Source organism: Daphnia pulicaria, chromosome 10 (genome assembly GCF_021234035.1).
Source record: "Daphnia pulicaria isolate SC F1-1A chromosome 10, SC_F0-13Bv2, whole genome shotgun sequence".
Lineage (NCBI taxonomy): Eukaryota > Metazoa > Arthropoda > Branchiopoda > Diplostraca > Daphniidae > Daphnia > Daphnia pulicaria.
This window is the reverse complement of record NC_060922.1, coordinates 724635-748042: the sequence shown is the minus strand read 5'-3', so window position 1 is coordinate 748042 and position 23408 is coordinate 724635. Positions and strand designations below refer to the sequence as shown.

Here is a 23408-nt window from a genome sequence, read left to right as displayed (position 1 = left end):
CTACAATGACTGAGTCAACTTCAAGTCCTGAAGAACCAACCTCGACTTCAGAGAGCACGTCGACGACGGCTGAATCCTCTTCAACCACTTTGGAACCAACTACATCTACTGTTGAGCCAACATCTACAACTTTAGATGAAACTTCGACCACTGCTGAGCCAAGTTCAAGTACAGAAGCATCCACAACGTCAGAGGAAACTTCTACAATGACTGAGTCAACATCAAGTACTGAAGAACCAACTTCGACTTCAGAGAGCACGTCGACGACGGCTGAACCCTCTTCAACCACTTTTGAACCAACTACATCGACTGTTGAGCCAACATCTACAACTTTAGAGGAAACTTCGACCACTGTTGAGCAAACTTCAAGTACAGAAGCATCCACAACGTCAGAGGAAACTTCTACAATGACTGAGTCAACTTCAAGCACTGAAGGACCAACCTCGACTTCAGAGAGCACGTTGCCGACGGCTGAATCCTCTTCAACCACTTTGGAACCAACTACATCTACTGTTGAACCAACATCTACAACTTTAGAGGAAACTTCGACCACTGCTGAGCCAACTTCAAGTACAGAAGCATCCACAACGTCAGAGGAAACTTCTACAATGACTGAGTCAACTTCAAGTACTGAAGAACCAACCTCGACTTCCGAGAGCACGTCGACGACGGCTGAACCCTCTTCAACAACTTTTGAACCAACTACATCGACTGTTGAGCCAACATCTACAACTTTAGAGGAAACTAAGACCACTGTTGAGCCAACTTCAAGTACAGAAGCATCCACAACGTCAGAGGAAACTTCTACAATGACTGAGTCAACTTCAAGCACTGAAGGACCAACCTCGACTTCAGAGAGCACGTCGACGACGGATGAATCCTCTTCAACCACTTTGGAACCAACTACATCTACTGTTGAGCCAACATCTACAACTTTAGAGGAAACTTCGACCACTGCTGAGCCAACTTCAAGTACAGAAGCATCCACAACGTCAGAGGAAACTTCTACAATGACTGAGTCAACTTCAAGCACTGAAGGACCAACCTCTACTTCAGAGAACACGTCGACGACGGATGAATCCTCTTCAACCACTTTGGAAACAACTACATCTACTGTTGAGCCAACATCTACAACTTTAGAGGAAACTTCGACCACTGCTGAGCCAACTTCAAGTACAGAAGCATCCACAACGTCAGAGGAAACTTCTACAATGACTGAGTCAACTTCAAGCACTGAAGGACCAACCTCGACTTCAGAGAGCACGTCGACGACGGCTGAACCCTCTTTAACCACTTTTGAACCAACTACATCGACTGTTGAGCCAACATCTACAACTTTAGAGGAAACTTCGACCACTGTTGAGCCAACTTCAAGTACAGAAGCATCCACAACGTCAGAGGAAACTTCTACAATGACTGAGTCAACTTCAAGTACTGAAGAACCAACCTCTACTTCAGAGAGCACGTCGACGACGGCTGAACCCTCTTCAACCACTTTTGAACCAACTACATCGACTGTTGAGCCAACATCTACAACTTTAGAGGAAACTTCGACCACTGCTGAGCCAACTACAAGTACAGAAGCATCCACAGCGTCAGAGGAAACTTCTACAATGACTGAGTCAACTTCAAGTACTGAAGAACCAACATCGACTTCAGAGAGCACGTCGACGACGGCTGAACCCTCTTCAACCACTTTGGAACCAACTACATCTACTGTTGAGCCGACATCTACAACTTTAGAGGAAACTTCGACCACTGCTGAGCCAACTTCAAGTACAGAAGCATCCACAACGTCAGAGGAAACTTCTACAATGACTGAGTCAACTTCAAGTACTGAAGAACCAACCTCGACTTCCGAGAGCACGTCGACGACGGCTGAACCCTCTTCAACAACTTTTGAACCAACTACATCGACTGTTGAGCCAACATCTACAACTTTAGAGGAAACTAAGACCACTGCTGAGCCAAGTTCAAGTACAGAAGCATCCACATCGTCAGAGGAAACTTCTACAATGACTGAGTCAACTTCAAGTACTGAAGAACCAACCTCGACTTCAGAGAGCACGTCGACGACGGCTGAATCCTCTTCAACCACTTTGGAACCAACTACATCTACTGTTAAGCCAACATCTACAACTTTAGATGAAACTTCGACCACTGCTGAGCCAAGTTCAAGTACAGAAGCATCCACAACGTCAGAGGAAACTTCTACAATGACTGAGTCAACTTCAAGTACTGAAGAACCAACCTCGACTTCAGAGAGCACGTCGACGACGGCTGAACCCTCTTCAACCACTTTTGAACCAACTACATCGACTGTTGAGCCAACATCTACAACTTTAGAGGAAACTTCGACCACTGCTGAGCCAACTTCAAGTACAGAAGCATCCACAACGTCAGAGGAAACTTCTACAATGACTGAGTCAACTTCAAGTACTAAAGAACCAACTTCGACTTCAGAGAGCACGTCGACGACGGATGAACCCTCTTCAACCACTTTGGAACCAACTACATCTACTGTTGAGCCAACATCTACAACTTTAGATGAAACTTCGACCACTGCTGAGCCAAGTTCAAGTACAGAAGCATCCACAACGTCAGAGGAAACTTCTACAATGACTGAGTCAACTTCAAGCACTGAAGGACCAACCTCGACTTCAGAGAGCACGTCGACGACGGATGAATCCTCTTCAACCACTTTGGAACCAACTACATCTACTGTTGAGCCAACATCTACAACTTTAGAAGAAACTTCGACCACTGCTGAGCCAACTTCAAGTACAGAAGCATCCACAACGTCAGAGGAAACTTCTACAATGACTGAGTCAACTTCAAGTACTGAAGAACCAACCTCGACTTCAGAGAGCACGTCGACGACGGCTGAACCCTCTTCAACCACTTTTGAACCAACTACATCGACTGTTGAGCCAACATCTACAACTTTAGAGGAAACGTCGACCAATGCTGAGCCAACTTCAAGTACAGAAGCATCCACAGCGTCAGAGGAAACTTCTACAATGACTGAGTCAACTTCAAGTACTGAAGAACCAACCTCGACTTCAGAGAGCACGTCGACGACGGCTGAATCCTCTTCAACCACTTTTGAACCAACTACATCGACTGTTGAGCCAACATCTACACTTTTAGAGGAAACTTCGACCACTGTTGAGCCAACTTCAAGTACAGAAGCATCCACAACGTCAGAGGAAACTTCTACAATCACTGAGTCAACTTCAAGCACTGAAGGACCAACCTCGACTTCAGAGAGCACGTTGACGACGACTGAATCCTCTTCAACCACTTTGGAACCAACTACATCTACTGTTGAACCAACATCTACAACTTTAGAGGAAACTTCGACCACTGCTGAGCCAACTTCAAGTACAGAAGCATCCACAACGTCAGAGGAAACTTCTACAATGACTGAGTCAACTTCAAGTACTGAAGAACCAACCTCGACTTCAGAGAGCACGTCGACGACGGCTGAACCCTCTTCAACCACTTTTGAACCAACTACATCGACTGTTGAGCCAACATCTACAACTTTAGAGGAAACTTCGACCACTGCTGAGCCAACTACAAGTACAGAAGCATCCACAGCGTCAGAGGAAACTTCTACAATGACTGAGTCAACTTCAAGTACTGAAGAACCAACCTCGACTTCAGAGAGCACGTCGACGACGGCTGAACCCTCTTCAACCACTTTGGAACCAACTACATCTACTGTTGAGCCAACATCTACAACTTTAGAGGAAACTTCGACCACTGCTGAGCCAACTTCAAGTACAGAAGCATCCACAACGTCAGAGGAAACTTCTACAATGACTGAGTCAACTTCAAGTACTGAAGAACCAACCTCTACTTCAGAGAGCACGTCGACGACGGCTGAACCCTCTTCAACCACTTTGGAACCAACTACATCTACTGTTGAGCCAACATCTACAACTTTAGAGGAAACTTCGACCACTGCTGAGCCAACTACAAGTACAGAAGCATCCACAGCGTCAGAGGAAACTTCTACAATGACTGAGTCAACTTCAAGTACTGAAGAACCAAGCACGACTTCAGAGAGCACGTCGACGACGGCTGAACCCTCTTCAACCACTTTGGAACCAACTACATCTACTGTTGAGCCAACATCTACAACTTTAGAGGAAACGTCGACCACTGCTGAGTCAACTTCAAGTACAGAAGCATCCACATCGTCAGAGGAAACTTCTACAATGACTGAGTCAACTTCAAGTACTGAAGAACCAACCTCGACTTCAGAGAGCACGTCGACGACGGCTGAACCCTCTTCAACCACTTTTGAACCAACTACATCGACTGTTGAGCCAACATCTACAACTTTAGAGGAAACTTCGACCACTGCTGAGCCAACTACAAGTACAGAAGCATCCACAGCGTCAGAGGAAACTTCTACAATGACTGAGTCAACTTCAAGTACTGAAGAACCAACCTCTACTTCAGAGAGCACGTCGACGACGGCTGAACCCTCTTCAACCAATTTTGAACCAACTACATCGACTGTTGAGCCAACATCTACAACTTTAGAGGAAACTTCGACCACTGCTGAGCCAACTACAAGTACAGAAGCATCCACAGCGTCAGAGGAAACTTCAAAAATGACTGAGTCAACTTCAAGTACTGAAGAACCAACCTCGACTTCAGAGAGCACGTCGACGACGGCTGAACCCTCTTCAACCACTTTGGAACCAACTACATCTACTGTTGAGCCGACATCTACAACTTTAGAGGAAACTTCGACCACTACTGAGCCAACTTCAAGTACAGAAGCATCCACAACGTCAGAGGAAACTTCTACAATGACTGAGTCAACTTCAAGTACTGAAGAACCAAGCACGACTTCAGAGAGCACGTCGACGACGGCTGAACCCTCTTCAACCACTTTGGAACCAACTACATCTACTGTTGAGCCAACATCTACAACTTTAGAGGAAACGTCGACCACTGCTGAGTCAACTTCAAGTACAGAAGCATCCACATCGTCAGAGGAAACTTCTACAATGACTGAGTCAACTTCAAGTACTGAAGAACCAACCTCGACTTCAGAGAGCACGTCGACGACGGCTGAACCCTCTTCAACCACTTTGGAACCAACTACATCTACTGTTGAGCCAACATCTACAACTTTAGAGGAAACTTCGACCACTGCTGAGCCAACTTCAAGTACAGAAGCATCCACAACGTCAGAGGAAACTTCTACAATGACTGAGTCAACTTCAAGTACTGAAGAACCAACCTCGACTTCAGAGAGCACGTCGACGACGGCTGAACCCTCTTCAACCATTTTTGAACCAACTACATCGACTGTTGAGCCAACATCTACAACTTTAGAGGAAACTTCGACCACTGCTGAGCCAACTACAAGTACAGAAGCATCCACAGCGTCAGAGGAAACTTCTACAATGACTGAGTCAACTTCAAGTACTGAAGAACCAACCTCGACTTCAGAGAGCACGTCGACGACGGCTGAACCCTCTTCAACCACTTTGGAACCAACTACATCTACTGTTGAGCCGACATCTACAACTTTAGAGGAAACTTCGACCACTGCTGAGCCAACTTCAAGTACAGAAGCATCCACAACGTCAGAGGAAACTTCTACAATGACTGAGTCAACTTCAAGTACTGAAGAACCAAGCACGACTTCAGAGAGCACGTCGACGACGGATGAACCCTCTTCAACCACTTTGGAACCAACTACATCTACTGTTGAGCCAACATCTACAACTTTAGAGGAAACGTCGACCACTGCTGAGTCAACTTCAAGTACAGAAGCATCCACATCGTCAGAGGAAACTTCTACAATGACTGAGTCAACTTCAAGTACTGAAGAACCAACCTCGACTTCAGAGAGCACGTCGACGACGGCTGAACCCTCTTCAACCACTTTGGAACCAACTACATCGACTGTTGAGCCAACATCTACAACTTTAGAGGAAACTTCGACCAATGCTGAGCCAACTTCAAGTACAGAAGCATCCACAGCGTCAGAGGAAACTTCTACAATGACTGAGTCAACTTCAAGTACTGAAGAACCAACCTCGACTTCAGAGAGCACGTCGACGACGGCTGAATCCTCTTCAACCACTTTGGAACCAACTACATCTACTGTTGAACCAACATCTACAACTTTAGAGGAAACTTCGACCACTGCTGAGCCAACTTCAAGTACAGAAGCATCCACAACGTCAGAGGAAACTTCTACAATGACTGAGTCAACTTCAAGTACTGAAGAACCAACCTCGACTTCAGAGAGCACGTCGACGACGGCTGAACCCTCTTCAACCACTTTGGAACCAACTACATCTACTGTTGAGCCGACATCTACAACTTTAGAGGAAACTTCGACCACTGCTGAGCCAACTTCAAGTACAGAAGCATCCACAACGTCAGAGGAAACTTCTACAATGACTGAGTCAACTTCAAGTACTGAAGAACCAACCACGACTTCAGAGAGCATGTCGACGACGGATGAACCCTCTTCAACCACTTTGGAACCAACTACATCTACTTTTGAGCCAACATCTACAACTTTATAGGAAACGTCGACCACTGCTGAGTTAACTTCAAGTACAGAAGCATCCACATCGTCAGAGGAAACTTCTACAATGACTGAGTCAACTTCAAGTACTGAAGAACCAACCTCGACTTCAGAGAGCACGTCGACGACGGCTGAACCCTCTTCAACCACTTTGGAACCAACTACATCTACTGTTGAGCCAACATCTACAACTTTAGAGGAAACGTCGACCACTGCTGAGCCAACTTCAAGTACAGAAGCATCCACAACGTCAGAGGAAACTTCTACAATGACTGAGTCAACTTCAAGTACTGAAGAACCAACCTCTACTTCAGAGAGCACGTCGACGACGGCTGAACCCTCTTCAACCACTTTTGAACCAACTACATCGACTGTTGAGCCAACATCTACAACTTTAGAGGAAACTTCGACCACTGCTGAGCCAACTACAAGTACAGAAGCATCCACAGCGTCAGAGGAAACTTCTACAATGACTGAGTCAACTTCAAGTACTGAAGAACCAACCTCGACTTCAGAGAGCACGTCGACGACGGCTGAACCCTCTTCAACCACTTTGGAACCAACTACATCTACTGTTGAGCCGACATCTACAACTTTAGAGGAAACTTCGACCACTGCTGAGCCAACTTCAAGTACAGAAGCATCCAGAACGTCAGAGGAAACTTCTACAATGACTGAGTCAACTTCAAGTACTGAAGAACCAAGCACGACTTCAGAGAGCACGTCGACGACGGATGAACCCTCTTCAACCACTTTGGAACCAACTACATCTACTGTTGAGCCAACATCTACAACTTTAGAGGAAACGTCGACCACTGCTGAGTCAACTTCAAGTACAGAAGCATCCACATCGTCAGAGGAAACTTCTACAATGACTGAGTCAACTTCAAGTACTGAAGAACCAACCTCGACTTCAGAGAGCACGTCGACGACGGCTGAACCCTCTTCAACCACTTTGGAACCAACTACATCGACTGTTGAGCCAACATCTACAACTTTAGAGGAAACTTCGACCAATGCTGAGCCAACTTCAAGTACAGAAGCATCCACAGCGTCAGAGGAAACTTCTACAATGACTGAGTCAACTTCAAGTACTGAAGAACCAACCTCGACTTCAGAGAGCACGTCGACGACGGCTGAATCCTCTTCAACCACTTTGGAACCAACTACATCTACTGTTGAGCCAACATCTACAACTTTAGATGAAACTTCGACCACTGCTGAGCCAAGTTCAAGTACAGAAGCATCCACAACGTCAGAGGAAACTTCTACAATGACTGAGTCAACTTCAAGTACTGAAGAACCAACCTCGACTTCAGAGAGCACGTCGACGACGGCTGAACCCTCTTCAACCACTTTTGAACCAACTACATCGACTGTTGAGCCAACATCTACACTTTTAGAGGAAACTTCGACCACTGTTGAGCCAACTTCAAGTACAGAAGCATCCACAACGTCAGAGGAAACTTCTACAATCACTGAGTCAACTTCAAGCACTGAAGGACCAACCTCGACTTCAGAGAGCACGTTGACGACGGCTGAATCCTCTTCAACCACTTTGGAACCAACTACATCTACTGTTGAACCAACATCTACAACTTTAGAGGAAACTTCGACCACTGCTGAGCCAACTTCAAGTACAGAAGCATCCACAACGTCAGAGGAAACTTCTACAATGACAGAGTCAACTTCAAGTACTGAAGAACCAACCTCGACTTCAGAGAGCACGTCGACGACGGCTGAACCCTCTTCAACCACTTTGGAACCAACTACATCTACTGTTGAGCCGACATCTACAACTTTAGAGGAAACTTCGACCACTGCTGAGCCAAGTTCAAGTACAGAAGCATCCACAACGTCAGAGGAAACTTCTACAATGACTGAGTCAACTTCAAGTACTGAAGAACCAACCACGACTTCAGAGAGCACGTCGACGACGGATGAACCCTCTTCAACCACTTTGGAACCAACTACATCTATTTTTGAGCCAACATCTACAACTTTAGAGGAAAAGTCGACCACTGCTGAGTCAACTTCAAGTACAGAAGCATCCACATCGTCAGAGGAAACTTCTACAATGACTGAGTCAACTTCAAGTACTGAAGAACCAACCTCGACTTCAGAGAGCACGTCGACGACGGCTGAACCCTCTTCAACCACTTTGGAACCAACTACATCTACTGTTGAGCCAACATCTACAACTTTAGATGAAACTTCGACCACTGCTGAGCCAACTTCAAGTACAGAAGCATCCACAACGTCAGAGGAAACTTCTACAATGACTGAGTCAACTTCAAGTACTGAAGAACCAACCTCGACTTCAGAGAGCACGTCGACGACGGCTGAACCCTCTTCAACCACTTTTGAACCAACTACATCGACTGTTGAGCCAACATCTACAACTTTAGAGGAAACTTCGACCACTGCTGAGCCAAGTTCAAGTACAGAAGCATCCACAACGTCAGAGGAAACTTCTACAATGACTGAGTCAACTTCAAGTACTGAAGAACCAACCTCGACTTCAGAGAGCACGTCGACGACGGCAGAACCCTCTTCAACCACTTTGGAACCAACTACATCTACTGTTGAGCCAACATCTACAACTTTAGAGGAAACTTCGACCACTGCTGAGCCAACTTCAAGTACAGAAGCATCCACAACGTCAGAGGAAACTTCTACAATGACTGAGTCAACTTCAAGTACTGAAGAACCAACCTCGACTTCAGAGAGCACGTCGACGACGGCTGAACCCTCTTCAACCACTTTTGAACCAACTACATCGACTGTTGAGCCAACATCTACAACTTTAGAGGAAACTTCGACCACTGCTGAGCCAACTTCAAGCACAGAAGCATCCACAACGTCAGAGGAAACTTCTACAATGACTGAGTCAACTTCAAGTACTGAAGAACCAACCTCGACTTCAGAGAGCACGTCGACGACGGCTGAACCCTCTTCAACCACTTTGGAACCAACTACATCTACTGTTGAGCCAACATCTACAACTTTAGAGGAAACTTCGACCACTGCTGAGCCAACTTCAAATACAGAAGCATCCACAACGTCAGAGGAAACTTCTACAATCACTGAGTCAACTTCAAGTACTGAAGGACCAACCTCGATTTCAGAGAGCACGTTGACGACGGCTGAATCCTCTTCAACCACTTTGGAACCAACTACATCGACTGTTGAGCCAACATCTACAACTTTAGAGGAAACTTCGACCACTGCTGAGCCAACTTCAAGTACAGAAGCATCCACAACGTTACAGGAAACTTCTACAATGACCGAGTCAACTTCAAGCACTGAAGGACCAACCTCGACTTCAGAGAGCACGTTGACGACGGCTGAATCCTCTTCAACCACTTTGGAACCAACTACATCTACTGTTGAGCCAACATCTACAACTTTAGAGGAAACTTCGACCACTGCTGAGCCAACTTCAAGTACAGAAGCATCCACAACGTCAGAGGAAACTTCTACAATGACTGAGTCAACTTCAAGTACTGAAGAACCAACCTCGACTTCAGAGAGCGCGTCGACGACGGCTGAACCCTCTTCAACCACTTTGGAACCAACTACATCTACTGTTGAGCCAACATCTACAACTTTAGATGAAACTTCGACCACTGCTGAGCCAAGTTCAAGTACAGAAGCATCCACAACGTCAGAGGAAACTTCTACAATGACTGAGTCAACTTCAAGTACTGAAGAACCAACCTCGACTTCAGACAGCACGTCGACGACGGCTGAACCCTCTTCAACCACTTTTGAACCAACTACATCGACTGTTGAGCCTACATCTACAACTTTAGAGGAAACTTCGACCACTGCTGAGCCAACTTCAAGTACAGAAGCATCCACAACGTCAGAGGAAACTTCTACAATGACTGAGTCAACTTCAAGCACTGAAGGACCAACCTCGACTTCACAGAGCACGTTGACGACGGCTGAATCCTTTTCAACCACTTTGGAACCAACTACATCTACTGTTGAGCCAACATCTACAACTTTAGAGGAAACTTCGACCACTGCTGAGCCAACTTCAAGTACAGAAGCATCCACAACGTCAGAGGAAACTTCTACAATGACTGATTCAACTTCAAGTACTGAAGAACCAACCTCGACTTCAGCGAGCGCATCGACGACGGCTGAACCCTCTTCAACCACTTTGGAACCAACTACATCTACTGTTGAGCCAACATCTACAACTTTAGAGGAAACTTCGACCACTGCTGAGCCAACTTCAAGTACAGAAGCATCCACAACGTCAGAGGAAACTTCTACAATGACTAAGTCAACTTCAAGTACTGAAGAACCAACCTCGACTTCAGAGAGCACGTCGACGACGGCTGAACCCTCTTCAACCACTTTTGAACCTACTACATCGACTGTTGAGCCAACATCTACAACTTTAGAGGAAACTTCGACCACTGCTGAGCCAACTTCAAGTACAGAAGCATCCACAACGTCAGAGGAAACTTCTACAATGACTGAGTCAACTTCAAGCACTGAAGGACCAACCTCGACTTCAGAGAGCACGTTGACGACGGCTGAATCCTCTTCAACCATTTTGGAACCAACTACATCTACTGTTGAACCAACATCTACAACTTTAGAGGAAACTTCGACCACTGCTGAGCCAACTTCAAGTACAGAAGCATCCACAACGTCAGAGGAAACTTCTACAATGACTGAGTCAACTTCAAGTACTGAAGAACCAACCACGACTTCAGAGAGCGCGTCGACGACGGCTGAACCCTCTTCAACCACTTTGGAACCAACTACATCTACTGTTGAGCCAACATCTACAACTTTATATGAAACTTCGACCACTGCTGAGCCAAGTTCAAGTACAGAAGCATCCACAACGTCAGAGGAAACTTCTACTATGACTGAGTCAACTTCAAGTACTGAAGAACCAACCTCGACTTCAGAGAGCACGTCGACGACGGCTGAACCCTCTTCAACCACTTTTGAACCAACTACATCGACTGTTGAGCCAACATCTACAACTTTAGAGGAAACTTCGACCACTGCTGAGCCAACTTCAAGTACAGAAGCATCCACAACGTCAGAGGAAACTTCTACAATGACTGAGTCAACTTCAAGCACTGAAGGACCAACCTCGACTTCAGAGAGCACGTTGACGACGGCTGAATCCTCTTCAACCACTTTGGAACCAACTACATCTACTGTTGAGCCAACATCTACAACTTTAGAGGAAACTTCGACCACTGCTGAGCCAACTTCAAGTACAGAAGCATCCACAACGTCAGAGGAAACTTCTACAATGACTGAGTCAACTTCAAGTACTGAAGAACCAACCTCGACTTCAGAGAGCACGTCGACGACGGCTGAACCCTCTTCAACCACTTTGGAACCAACTACATCTACTGTTGAGCCAACATCTACAACTTTAGAGGAAACTTCGACCACTGCTGAGCCAACTTCAAGTACAGAAGCATCCACAACGTCAGAGGAAACTTCTACAATCACTGAGTCAACTTCAAGTACTGAAGGACCAACCTCGATTTCAGAGAGCACGTTGACGACGGCTGAATCCTCTTCAACCACTTTGGAACCAACTACATCGACTGTTGAGCCAACATCTACAACTTTAGAGGAAACTTCGACCACTGCTGAGCCAACTTCAAGTACAGAAGCATCCACAACGTTAGAGGAAACTTCTACAATGACCGAGTCAACTTCAAGCACTGAAGGACCAACCTCGACTTCAGAGAGCACGTTGACGACGGCTGAATCCTCTTCAACCACTTTGGAACCAACTACATCTACTGTTGAGCCAACATCTACAACTTTAGAGGAAACTTCGACCACTGCTGAGCCAACTTCAAGTACAGAAGCATCCACAACGTCAGAGGAAACTTCTACAATGACTGAGTCAACTTCAAGTACTGAAGAACCAACCTCGACTTCAGAGAGCGCGTTGACGACGGCTGAATCCTCTTCAACCACTTTGGAACCAACTACATCTACTGTTGAGCCAACATCTACAACTTTAGAGGAAACTTCGACCACTGCTGAGCCAACTTCAAGTACAGAAGCATCCACAACGTCAGAGGAAACTTCTACAATGACTGAGTCAACTTCAAGTACTGAAGAACCAACCTCGACTTCAGAGAGCGCGTCGACGACGGCTGAACCCTCTTCAACCACTTTGGAACCAACTACATCTACTGTTGAGCCAACATCTACAACTTTAGAGGAAACTTCGACCACTGCTGAGCCAACTTCAAGTACAGAAGCATCCACAACGTCAGAGGAAACTTCTACAATCACTGAGTCAACTTCAAGTACTGAAGGACCAACCTCGATTTCAGAGAGCACGTTGACGACGGCTGAATCCTCTTCAACCACTTTGGAACCAACTACATCGACTGTTGAGCCAACATCTACAACTTTAGATGAAACTTCGACTACTGCTGAGCCAAGTTCAAGTACAGAAGCATCCACAACGTCAGAGGAAACTTCTACAATGACTGAGTCAACTTCAAGCACTGAAGGACCAACCTCGACTTCAGAGAGCACGTTGACGACGGCTGAATCCTCTTCAACCACTTTGGAACCAACTACATCTACTGTTGAGCCAACATCTACAACTTTAGAGGAAACTTCGACCACTGCTGAGCCAACTTCAAGTACAGAAGCATCCACAACGTCAGAGGAAACTTCTACAATGACTAAGTCAACTTCAAGTACTGAAGAACCAACCTCGACTTCAGAGAGCACGTCGACGACGGCTGAACCCTCTTCAACCACTTTTGAACCAACTACATCGACTGTTGAGCCAACATCTACAACTTTAGAGGAAACTTCGACCACTGCTGAGCCAACTTCAAGTACAGAAGCATCCACAACGTCAGAGGAAACTTCTACAATGACTGAGTCAACTTCAAGCACTGAAGGACCAACCTCGACTTCAGAGAGCACGTTGACGACGGCTGAATCCTCTTCAACCACTTTGGAACCAACTACATCTACTGTTGAGCCAACATCTACAACTTTAGAGGAAACTTCGACCACTGCTGAGCCAACTTCAAGTACAGAAGCATCCACAACGTCAGAGGAAACTTCTACAATGACTGAGTCAACTTCAAGTACTGAAGAACCAACCTCGACTTCAGAGAGCGCGTCGACGACGGCTGAACCCTCTTCAACCACTTTGGAACCAACTACATCTACTGTTGAGCCAACATCTACAACTTTAGAGGAAACTTCGACCACTGCTGAGCCAACTTCAAGTACAGAAGCATCCACAACGTCAGAGGAAACTTCTACAATGACTGAGTCAACTTCAAGTACTGAAGAACCAACCTCGACTTCAGAGAGCACGTCGACGACGGCTGAACCCTCTTCAACCACTTTTGAACCAACTACATCGACTGTTGAGCCAACATCTACAACTTTAGAGGAAACTTCGACCACTGCTGAGCCAACTTCAAGTACAGAAGCATCCACAACGTCAGAGGAAACTTCTACAATGACTGAGTCAACTTCAAGTACTGAAGGACCAACCTCGACTTCAGAGAGCACGTTGACGACGGCTGAATCCTCTTCAACCACTTTGGAACCAACTACATCTACTGTTGAGCCAACATCTACAACTTTAGAGGAAACTTCGACCACTGCTGAGCCAACTTCAAGTACAGAAGCATCCACAACGTCAGAGGAAACTTCTACAATGACTGAGTCAACTTCAAGTACTGGAGAACCAACCTCGACTTCAGAGAGCGCGTCGACGACGGCTGAACCCTCTTCAACCACTTTGGAACCAACTACATCTACTGTTGAGCCAACATCTACAACTTTAGAGGAAACTTCGACCACTGCTGAGCCAACTTCAAGTACAGAAGCATCCACAACGTCAGAGGAAACTTCTACAATCACTGAGTCAACTTCAAGTACTGAAGGACCAACCTCGATTTCAGAGAGCACGTTGACGACGGCTGAATCCTCTTCAACCACTTTGGAACCAACTACATCGACTGTTGAGCCAACATCTACAACTTTAGAGGAAACTTCGACCACTGCTGAGCCAACTTCAAGTACAGAAGCATCCACAACGTTAGAGGAAACTTCTATAATGACCGAGTCAACTTCAAGCACTGAAGGACCAACCTCGACTTCAGAGAGCACGTTGACGACGGCTGAATCCTCTTCAACCACTTTGGAACCAACTACATCTACTGTTGAGCCAACATCTACAACTTTAGAGGAAACTTCGACCACTGCTGAGCCAACTTCAAGTACAGAAGCATCCACAACGTCAGAGGAAACTTCTACAATGACTGAGTCAACTTCAAGTACTGAAGAACCAACCTCGACTTCAGAGAGCGCGTCGACGACGGCTGAACCCTCTTCAACCACTTTGGAACCAACTACATCTACTGTTGAGCCAACATCTACAACTTTAGATGAAACTTCGACCACTGCTGAGCCAAGTTCAAGTACAGAAGCATCCACAACGTCAGAGGAAACTTCTACAATGACTGAGTCAACTTCAAGTACTGAAGAACCAACCTCGACTTCAGACAGCACGTCGACGACGGCTGAACCCTCTTCAACCACTTTTGAACAAACTACATCGACTGTTGAGCCTACATCTACAACTTTAGAGGAAACTTCGACCACTGCTGAGCCAACTTCAAGTACAGAAGCATCCACAACGTCAGAGAAAACTTCTACAATGACTGAGTCAACTTCAAGCACTGAAGGACCAACCTCGACTTCAGAGAGCACGTTGACGACGGCTGAATCCTCTTCAACCACTTTGGAACCAACTACATCTACTGTTGAGCCAACATCTACAACTTTAGAGGAAACTTCGACCACTGCTGAGCCAACTTCAAGTACAGAAGCATCCACAACGTCAGAGGAAACTTCTACAATGACTGAGTCAACTTCAAGTACTGAAGAACCAACCTCGACTTCAGAGAGCGCATCGACGACGGCTGAACCCTCTTCAACCACTTTGGAACCAACTACATCTACTGTTGAGCCAACATCTACAACTTTAGAGGAAACTTCGACCACTGCTGAGCCAACTTCAAGTACAGAAGCATCCACAACGTCAGAGGAAACTTCTACAATGACTAAGTCAACTTCAAGTACTGAAGAACCAACCTCGACTTCAGAGAGCACGTCGACGACGGCTGAACCCTCTTCAACCACTTTTGAACCAACTACATCGACTGTTGAGCCAACATCTACAACTTTAGAGGAAACTTCGACCACTGCTGAGCCAACTTCAAGTACAGAAGCATCCACAACGTCAGAGGAAACTTCTACAATGACTGAGTCAACTTCAAGCACTGATGGACCAACCTCGACTTCAGAGAGCACGTTGACGACGGCTGAATCCTCTTCAACCATTTTGGAACCAACTACATCTACTGTTGAGCCAACATCTACAACTTTAGAGGAAACTTCGACCACTGCTGAGCCAACTTCAAGTACAGAAGCATCCACAACGTCAGAGGAAACTTCTACAATGACTGAGTCAACTTCAAGTACTGAAGAACCAACCACGACTTCAGAGAGCGCGTCGACGACGGCTGAACCCTCTTCAACCACTTTGGAACCAACTACATCTACTGTTGAGCCAACATCTACAACTTTAGAGGAAACTTCGACCACTGCTGAGCCAAGTTCAAGTACAGAAGCATCCACAACGTCAGAGGAAACTTCTACAATGACTGAGTCAACTTCAAGTACTGAAGAACCAACCTCGACTTCAGAGAGCACGTCGACGACGGCTGAACCCTCTTCAACCACTTTTGAACCAACTACATTGACTGTTGAGCCAACATCTACAACTTTAGAGGAAACTTCGACCACTGCTGAGCCAACTTCAAGTACAGAAGCATCCACAACGTCAGAGGAAACTTCTACAATGACTGAGTCAACTTCAAGCACTGAAGGACCAACCTCGACTTCAGAGCACGTTGACGACGGCTGAATCCTCTTCAACCACTTTGGAACCAACTACATCTACTGTTGAGCCAACATCTACAACTTTAGATGAAACTTCGACCACTGCTGAGCCAACTTCAAGTACAGAAGCATCCACAACGTCAGAGGAAACTTCTACAATGACTGAGTCAACTTCAAGTACTGAAGAACCAACCTCGACTTCAGAGAGCACGTTGACGACGGCTGAATCCTCTTCAACCACTTTGGAACCAACTACATCTACTGTTGAGCCAACATCTACAACTTTAGAGGAAACTTCGACCACTGCTGAGCCAACTTCAAGTACAGAAGCATCCACAACGTCAGAGGAAACTTCTACAATGACTAAGTCAACTTCAAGTACTGAAGAACCAACCTCGACTTCAGAGAGCACGTCGACGACGGCTGAACCCTCTTCAACCACTTTTGAACCAACTACATCGACTGTTGAGCCAACATCTACAACTTTAGATGAAACTTCGACCACTGCTGAACCAAGTTCAAGTACAGAAGCATCCACAACGTCAGAGGAAACTTCTACAATGACTGAGTCAACTTCAAGTACTGAAGAACCAACCTCGACTTCAGACAGCACGTCGACGACGGCTGAACCCTCTTCAACCACTTTTGAACCAACTACATCGACTGTTGAGCCTACATCTACAACTTTAGAGGAAACTTCGACCACTGCTGAGCCAACTTCAAGTACAGAAGCATCCACAACGTCAGAGGAAACTTCTACAATGACTAAGTCAACTTCAAGTACTGAAGAACCAACCTCGACTTCAGAGAGCACGTCGACGACGGCTGAACCCTCTTCAACCACTTTTGAACCAACTACATCGACTGATGAGCCAACATCTACAACTTTAGAGGAAACTTCGACCACTGCTGAGCCAACTTCAAGTACAGAAGCATCCACAACGTCAGAGGAAACTTCTACAATGACTGAGTCAACTTCAAGCACTGAAGGACCAACCTCGACTTCAGAGAGCACGTTGACGACGGCTGAATCCTCTTCAACCATTTTGGAACCAACTACATCTACTGTTGAGCCAACATCTACAACTTTAGAGGAAACTTCGACCACTGCTGAGCCAACTTCAAGTACAGAAGCATCCACAACGTCAGAGGAAACTTCTACAATGACTGAGTCAACTTCAAGTACTGAAGAACCAACCACGACTTCAGAGAGCGCGTCGACGACGGCTGAACCCTCTTCAACCACTTTGGAACCAACTACATCTACTGTTGAGCCAACATCTACAACTTTATATGAAACTTCGACCACTGCTGAGCCAAGTTCAAGTACAGAAGCATCCACAACGTCAGAGGAAACTTCTACAATGACTGAGTCAACTTCAAGTACTGAAGAACCAACCTCGACTTCAGAGAGCACGTCGACGACGGCTGAACCCTCTTCAACCACTTTTGAACCAACTACATTGACTGTTGAGCCAACATCTACAACTTTAGAGGAAACTTCGACCACTGCTGAGCCAACTTCAAGTACAGAAGCATCCACAACGTCAGAGGAAACTTCTACAATGACTGAGTCAACTTCAAGCACTGAAGGACCAACCTCGACTTCAGAGAGCACGTTGACGACGGCTGAATCCTCTTCAACCACTTTGGAACCAACTACATCTACTGTTGAGCCAACATCTACAACTTTAGATGAAACTTCGACCACTGCTGAGCCAACTTCAAGTACAGAAGCATCCACAACGTCAGAGGAAACTTCTACAATGACTGAGTCAACTTCAAGTACTGAAGAACCAACCTCGACTTCAGAGAGCACGTTGACGACGGCTGAATCCTCTTCAACCACTTTGGAACCAACTACATCTACTGTTGAGCCAACATCTACAACTTTAGAGGAAACTTCGACCACTGCTGAGCCAACTTCAAGTACAGAAGCATCCACAACGTCAGAGGAAACTTCTACAATGACTAAGTCAACTTCAAGTACTGAAGAACCAACCTCGACTTCAGAGAGCACGTCGACGACGGCTGAACCCTCTTCAACCACTTTTGAACCAACTACATCGACTGTTGAGCCAACATCTACAACTTTAGAGGAAACTTCGACCACTGCTGAGCCAACTTCAAGTACAGAAGCATCCACAACGTCAGAGGAAACTTCTACAATGACTGAGTCAACTTCAAGCACTGAAGGACCAACCTCGACTTCAGAGAGCACGTTGACGACGGCTGAATCCTCTTCAACCACTTTGGAACCAACTACATCTACTGTTGAGCCAACATCTACAACTTTAGAGGAAACTTCGACCACTGCTGAGCCAACTTCAAGTACAGAAGCATCCACAACGTCAGAGGAAACTTCTACAATGACTGAGTCAACTTCAAGTACTGAAGAACCAACCTCGACTTCAGAGAGCGCGTCGACGACGGCTGAACCCTCTTCAACCACTTTGGAACCAACTACATCTACTGTTGAGCCAACATCTACAACTTTAGATGAAACTTCGACCACTGCTGAGCCAAGTTCAAGTACAGAAGCATCCACAACGTCAGAGGAAACTTCTACAATGACTGAGTCAACTTCAAGTACTGAAGAACCAACCTCGACTTCAGAGAGCACGTCGACGACGGCTGAACCCTCTTCAACCACTTTTGAACCAACTACATCGACTGTTGAGCCTACATCTACAACTTTAGAGGAAACTTCGACCACTGCTGAGCCAACTTCAAGTACAGAAGCATCCACAACGTCAGAGGAAACTTCTACAATGACTGAGTCAACTTCAAGCACTGAAGGACCAACCTCGACTTCTTCAACATTCTCAGACACTACTACAAAAAAAATGACCACAAAACCACAAACTACGTCCAAAAAACCAGTTATGACAACAACCAAACCCATAACCACAAAAATATCAACTACAACAACTAAAAAACCTACGACTTCTACTAAGCTTTCGACAACCAAAAAGACAACCACGATATCTTCCAGAAAACCAGTTTTTTCAACAAGCACACCAAGAACCACAAAAATATCAACTATTACAACTAAAAAACCAACAACTTCTACTAAGGTTTCGACAACCAAAAAGACAACCACGATATCTTCCAGAAAACCAGTTTTTTCAACAAGCACACCAAGAACCACAAAAATATCAACTATTACAACTAAAAAACCTACAACTTCTACTAAGGTTTCGACAACCAAAAAGACAACCACGATATCTTCCAGAAAACCAGTTTTTACAACAAGCACACCAAGAACCACAAAAATATCAACTATTACAACTAAAAAACCAACAACTTCTACTAAGGTTTCGACAACCAAAAAGACAACCACCATATCTTCCAGAAAACCAGTTTTTTCAACAAGCACACCAAGAACCACAAAAATATCAACTATTACAACTAAAAAACCTACAACTTCTACTAAGGTTTCGACAACCAAAAAGACAACCACGATATCTTCCAGAAAACCAGTTTTTTCAACAAGCACACCAAGAACAACAAAAATATCAACTATTACAACTAAAAAACCTACAACTTCTACTAAGGTTTCGACAACCAAAAAGACAACCACGATGTCTTCCAGAAAACCAGTTTTTTCAACAAGCACACCAAGAACCACAAAAATATCAACTATTACAACTAAAAAACCAACAACTTCTACTAAGGTTTCGACAACCAAAAAGACAACCACGATGTCTTCCAGAAAACCAGTTTTTACAACAAGCACACCAAGAACAACAAAAATATCAACTATTACAACTAAAAAACCTACAACTTCTACAAAGGTTTCGACAACCAAAAAGGCAACCACGATATCTTCCAGAAAACCAGTTTTTTCAACAAGCACACCAAGAACCACAAAAATATCAACTATTACAACTAAAAAACCTACAACTTCTACTAAGATTTCGACAACCAAAAAGACAACCACGATATCTTCCAGAAAACCAGTTTTTACAACAAGCACACCAAGAACCCCAAAAATATCAACTATTACAACTAAAAAACCAACAACTTCTACTAAGGTTTCGACAACCAAAAAGATAACCACGATATCTTCCAGAAAACCAGTTTCTACAACAAGCAAACCAATATCCACAAAAATATCAACTGTATCAACTAAAAAACCTACAATTTCTGCTAAGATTTCGACAACCAAAAAGACAACCACGATATCTTCCAGAAAACCAGTTTTTTCAACAAGCACACCAAGAACCACAAAAATATCAACTATTACAACTAAAAAACCTACAACTTCTACTAAGATTTCGACAACCAAAAAGACAACCACGATATCTTCCAGAAAACCAGTTTTTACAACAAGCACACCAAGAACCACAAAAATATCAACTATTACAACTAAAAAACCAACAACTTCTACTAAGGTTTCGACAACCAAAAAGATAACCACGATATCTTCCAGAAAACCAGTTTCTACAACAAGCAAACCAATATCCACAAAAAAACCAACTGTATCAACTAAAAAACCTCCAATTTCTGCTAAGATTTCGACAACCAAAAAGACAACCACGATATCTTCCAGAAAACCAGTTTTTTCAACAAGCACACCAAGAACAACAAAAATATCAACTATTACAACTAAAAAACCTATAACTTCTACTAAGGTTTTGACAACCAAAAAGACAACCACGATATCTTCCAGAAAACCAGTTTTTACAACAAGCAAACCAAAAACCACAAAAATATCAACTATTTCAGTTAAAAAACCTACGACTCCCACTAAGGTTTCGTCAACCAAAAAGGCAACCACGATATCTTCCAAAAAACCAGGTTTTACAACAAGCAAACCAAAAACCACAAAAATATCAACTATTTCAGTTAAAAAACCTACGACTCCTACTAAAGTTTTGTCAACCAAAAAGGCAACCACAATATCTTCCAAAAAACCAGGTTTTACAACAAGTAAACCAAAAACCACAAAAATATCAACTATTTTAGTTAAAAAACCTACGACTCCTACTAAGGTTTCGTCAACCAAAAAGGCAACCACGATATCTTCCAAAAAAACAGGTTTTACAACAAGCAAACCAAAAACCACAAAAATATCAACTATTTTAGTTAAAAAACCTACAACTCCTACTAAGGTTTCGTCAACCAAAAAGGCAACCACGATATCTTCCAAAAAACCAGGTTTTACAACAAGCAAACCAAAATCCACAAAAATATCAACTATTTTAGTTAAAAAACCTACGACTCCTACTAAGGTTTCGTCAACCAAAAAGGCAACCACAATATCTTCCAAAAAACCAGGTTTTACAACAAGCAAACCAAAAACCACAAAAATATCAACTATTTCAGTTAAAAAACCGACGACTGCTACTAAGGTTTCGTCAACCAAAAAGGCAACCACGATATCTTCCAAAAAAACAGGTTTTACAACAAGCAAACCAAAAACTACAAAATCATCCACTATTTTAGCTAAGCAACCTACGACTTCTAAGGTTTTGTCAACCAAAAAGACAAACACAATAACTTCCAAAAAATCAGGAGTCACAAGAATCACACCGAAAACAACAAAAAAATCAACTATTTCAACTAAACAACCTACCATTTCTTCTACCTTTTTTTCAGTGAAAATGAAAACTACGATGTTTCCTAAACTGACATTAACAAATACTGTAGAAAAGAAAACAAACAAAAATAAGCCAACAATTGGCCAACTTATTTTCCAACACCAGGAAAATGATTTACGAAAAGACGACCAACCAAATCTTAATGAAAAAATAATTATACGGCCTCTCCTCCAACCACAGAAACAACCAGTTAATTTTGAAAAGCAAGCTGAGATAAAATTGGTACAAAGGCAAAATCAACATATACAAAAAGAAATCATAGAACTACCAATTCTTTATAAACTGTACCAACAGTATATTTTAAAGCAAAAAGCTTCGAAAAAATAGGAGGTGAAAATCACAAACGAGTTACTGTAAGGGTTCATAAAGGACCAATAACTATCCCTGAGGTATATTTATATTCGAAGGTCCTTAACAATATTAGGGTGTGGGGTATAGGGGGTACGGTAGTAGTAGATAATAGTGGAATTCAGAGGGTTTAATGTCCATTATGTTTTTCCTTATACGTTTCTTCCCTGAGTGACCGATCGTCATCAAATTTTGTACATAATTCTGTCAAAATTTGATACACCATGTAGTGGGGTTTTCATTTGTTTTTATTACTGTTTTAAAAAATGAATTTGCGTACTTGTTACTTAGCTGGTTGCCGAATCCAAGGCAGTGAATTAACTTTTTTGCGTAACCTTCCAACTGTCAGTGCAGTGAGTGCTCAGCAGTGTAAACAAAAAGAAAAAAAAGTTTGGATCTTCCCTAGCAAGACCAGTTTTCTGCTATGGGAGTGGAGAATATTTCTCATTCTATTTGATTTGGTTTTTATGTTCTTGTTCGATTTCGTCTCTTTTCTTCTTTTTACTATGTATTTTCCCACTATTACTTTTTTAACTCTTTTGTTTTATTAATACCTCTTTTTGTTTACTGTTTTTTATCTTGATTTTAATAAATTTGGTTGTCCAAGTAAAATTTCTATGCCTCCTTTTTTAACAGTAAGTCATGAACCAAGAAGTTGAGGAACATTTAAAAATGTTTAGATTATACTCATTTTGAAGCTCTGGGTCATCTCTCCCTCCTTCCCCTGTCCTCTCTTCGGTCAATAAGATCTTCTTGCGGTCGTGAAGAGTTACCACCGATCTTCCACTTCCATTTAACTCCGAAAGCTTTTTAAGAGTAATTATGCTAAATTACAAACCTTTCCTATTTGATCGAGATTCGAACTTCAAACCGTACGAGTGGCAGCCCGGGTTGATGATCATTAGACCATCATTATTAATAATAAT

The 23408-nt window shown here is 43.9% G+C and overlaps 1 protein-coding gene across 1 annotated transcript; it reads left to right on the top strand.

Annotated features, from left to right (window-relative positions):
* The first annotated feature begins 19324 nt into the window (after positions 1-19324).
* LOC124313911 (mucin-5AC-like) lies at positions 19325-22653 on the top strand. Its single transcript, XM_046778755.1, has one exon. The coding sequence runs from the start codon at positions 19375-19377 to the stop codon at positions 22459-22461; it is 3087 nt and encodes a 1028-aa protein (XP_046634711.1). The 5' UTR covers positions 19325-19374; the 3' UTR covers positions 22462-22653.
* Positions 22654-23408: the final 755 nt, after the last annotated feature.

Coding starts and splice junctions, on each gene's coding strand:
- LOC124313911 (XM_046778755.1), top strand. CDS start 19,375: ATGACCACAAAACCACAAACTACGTCCAAAAAACCAGTTATGACAACA.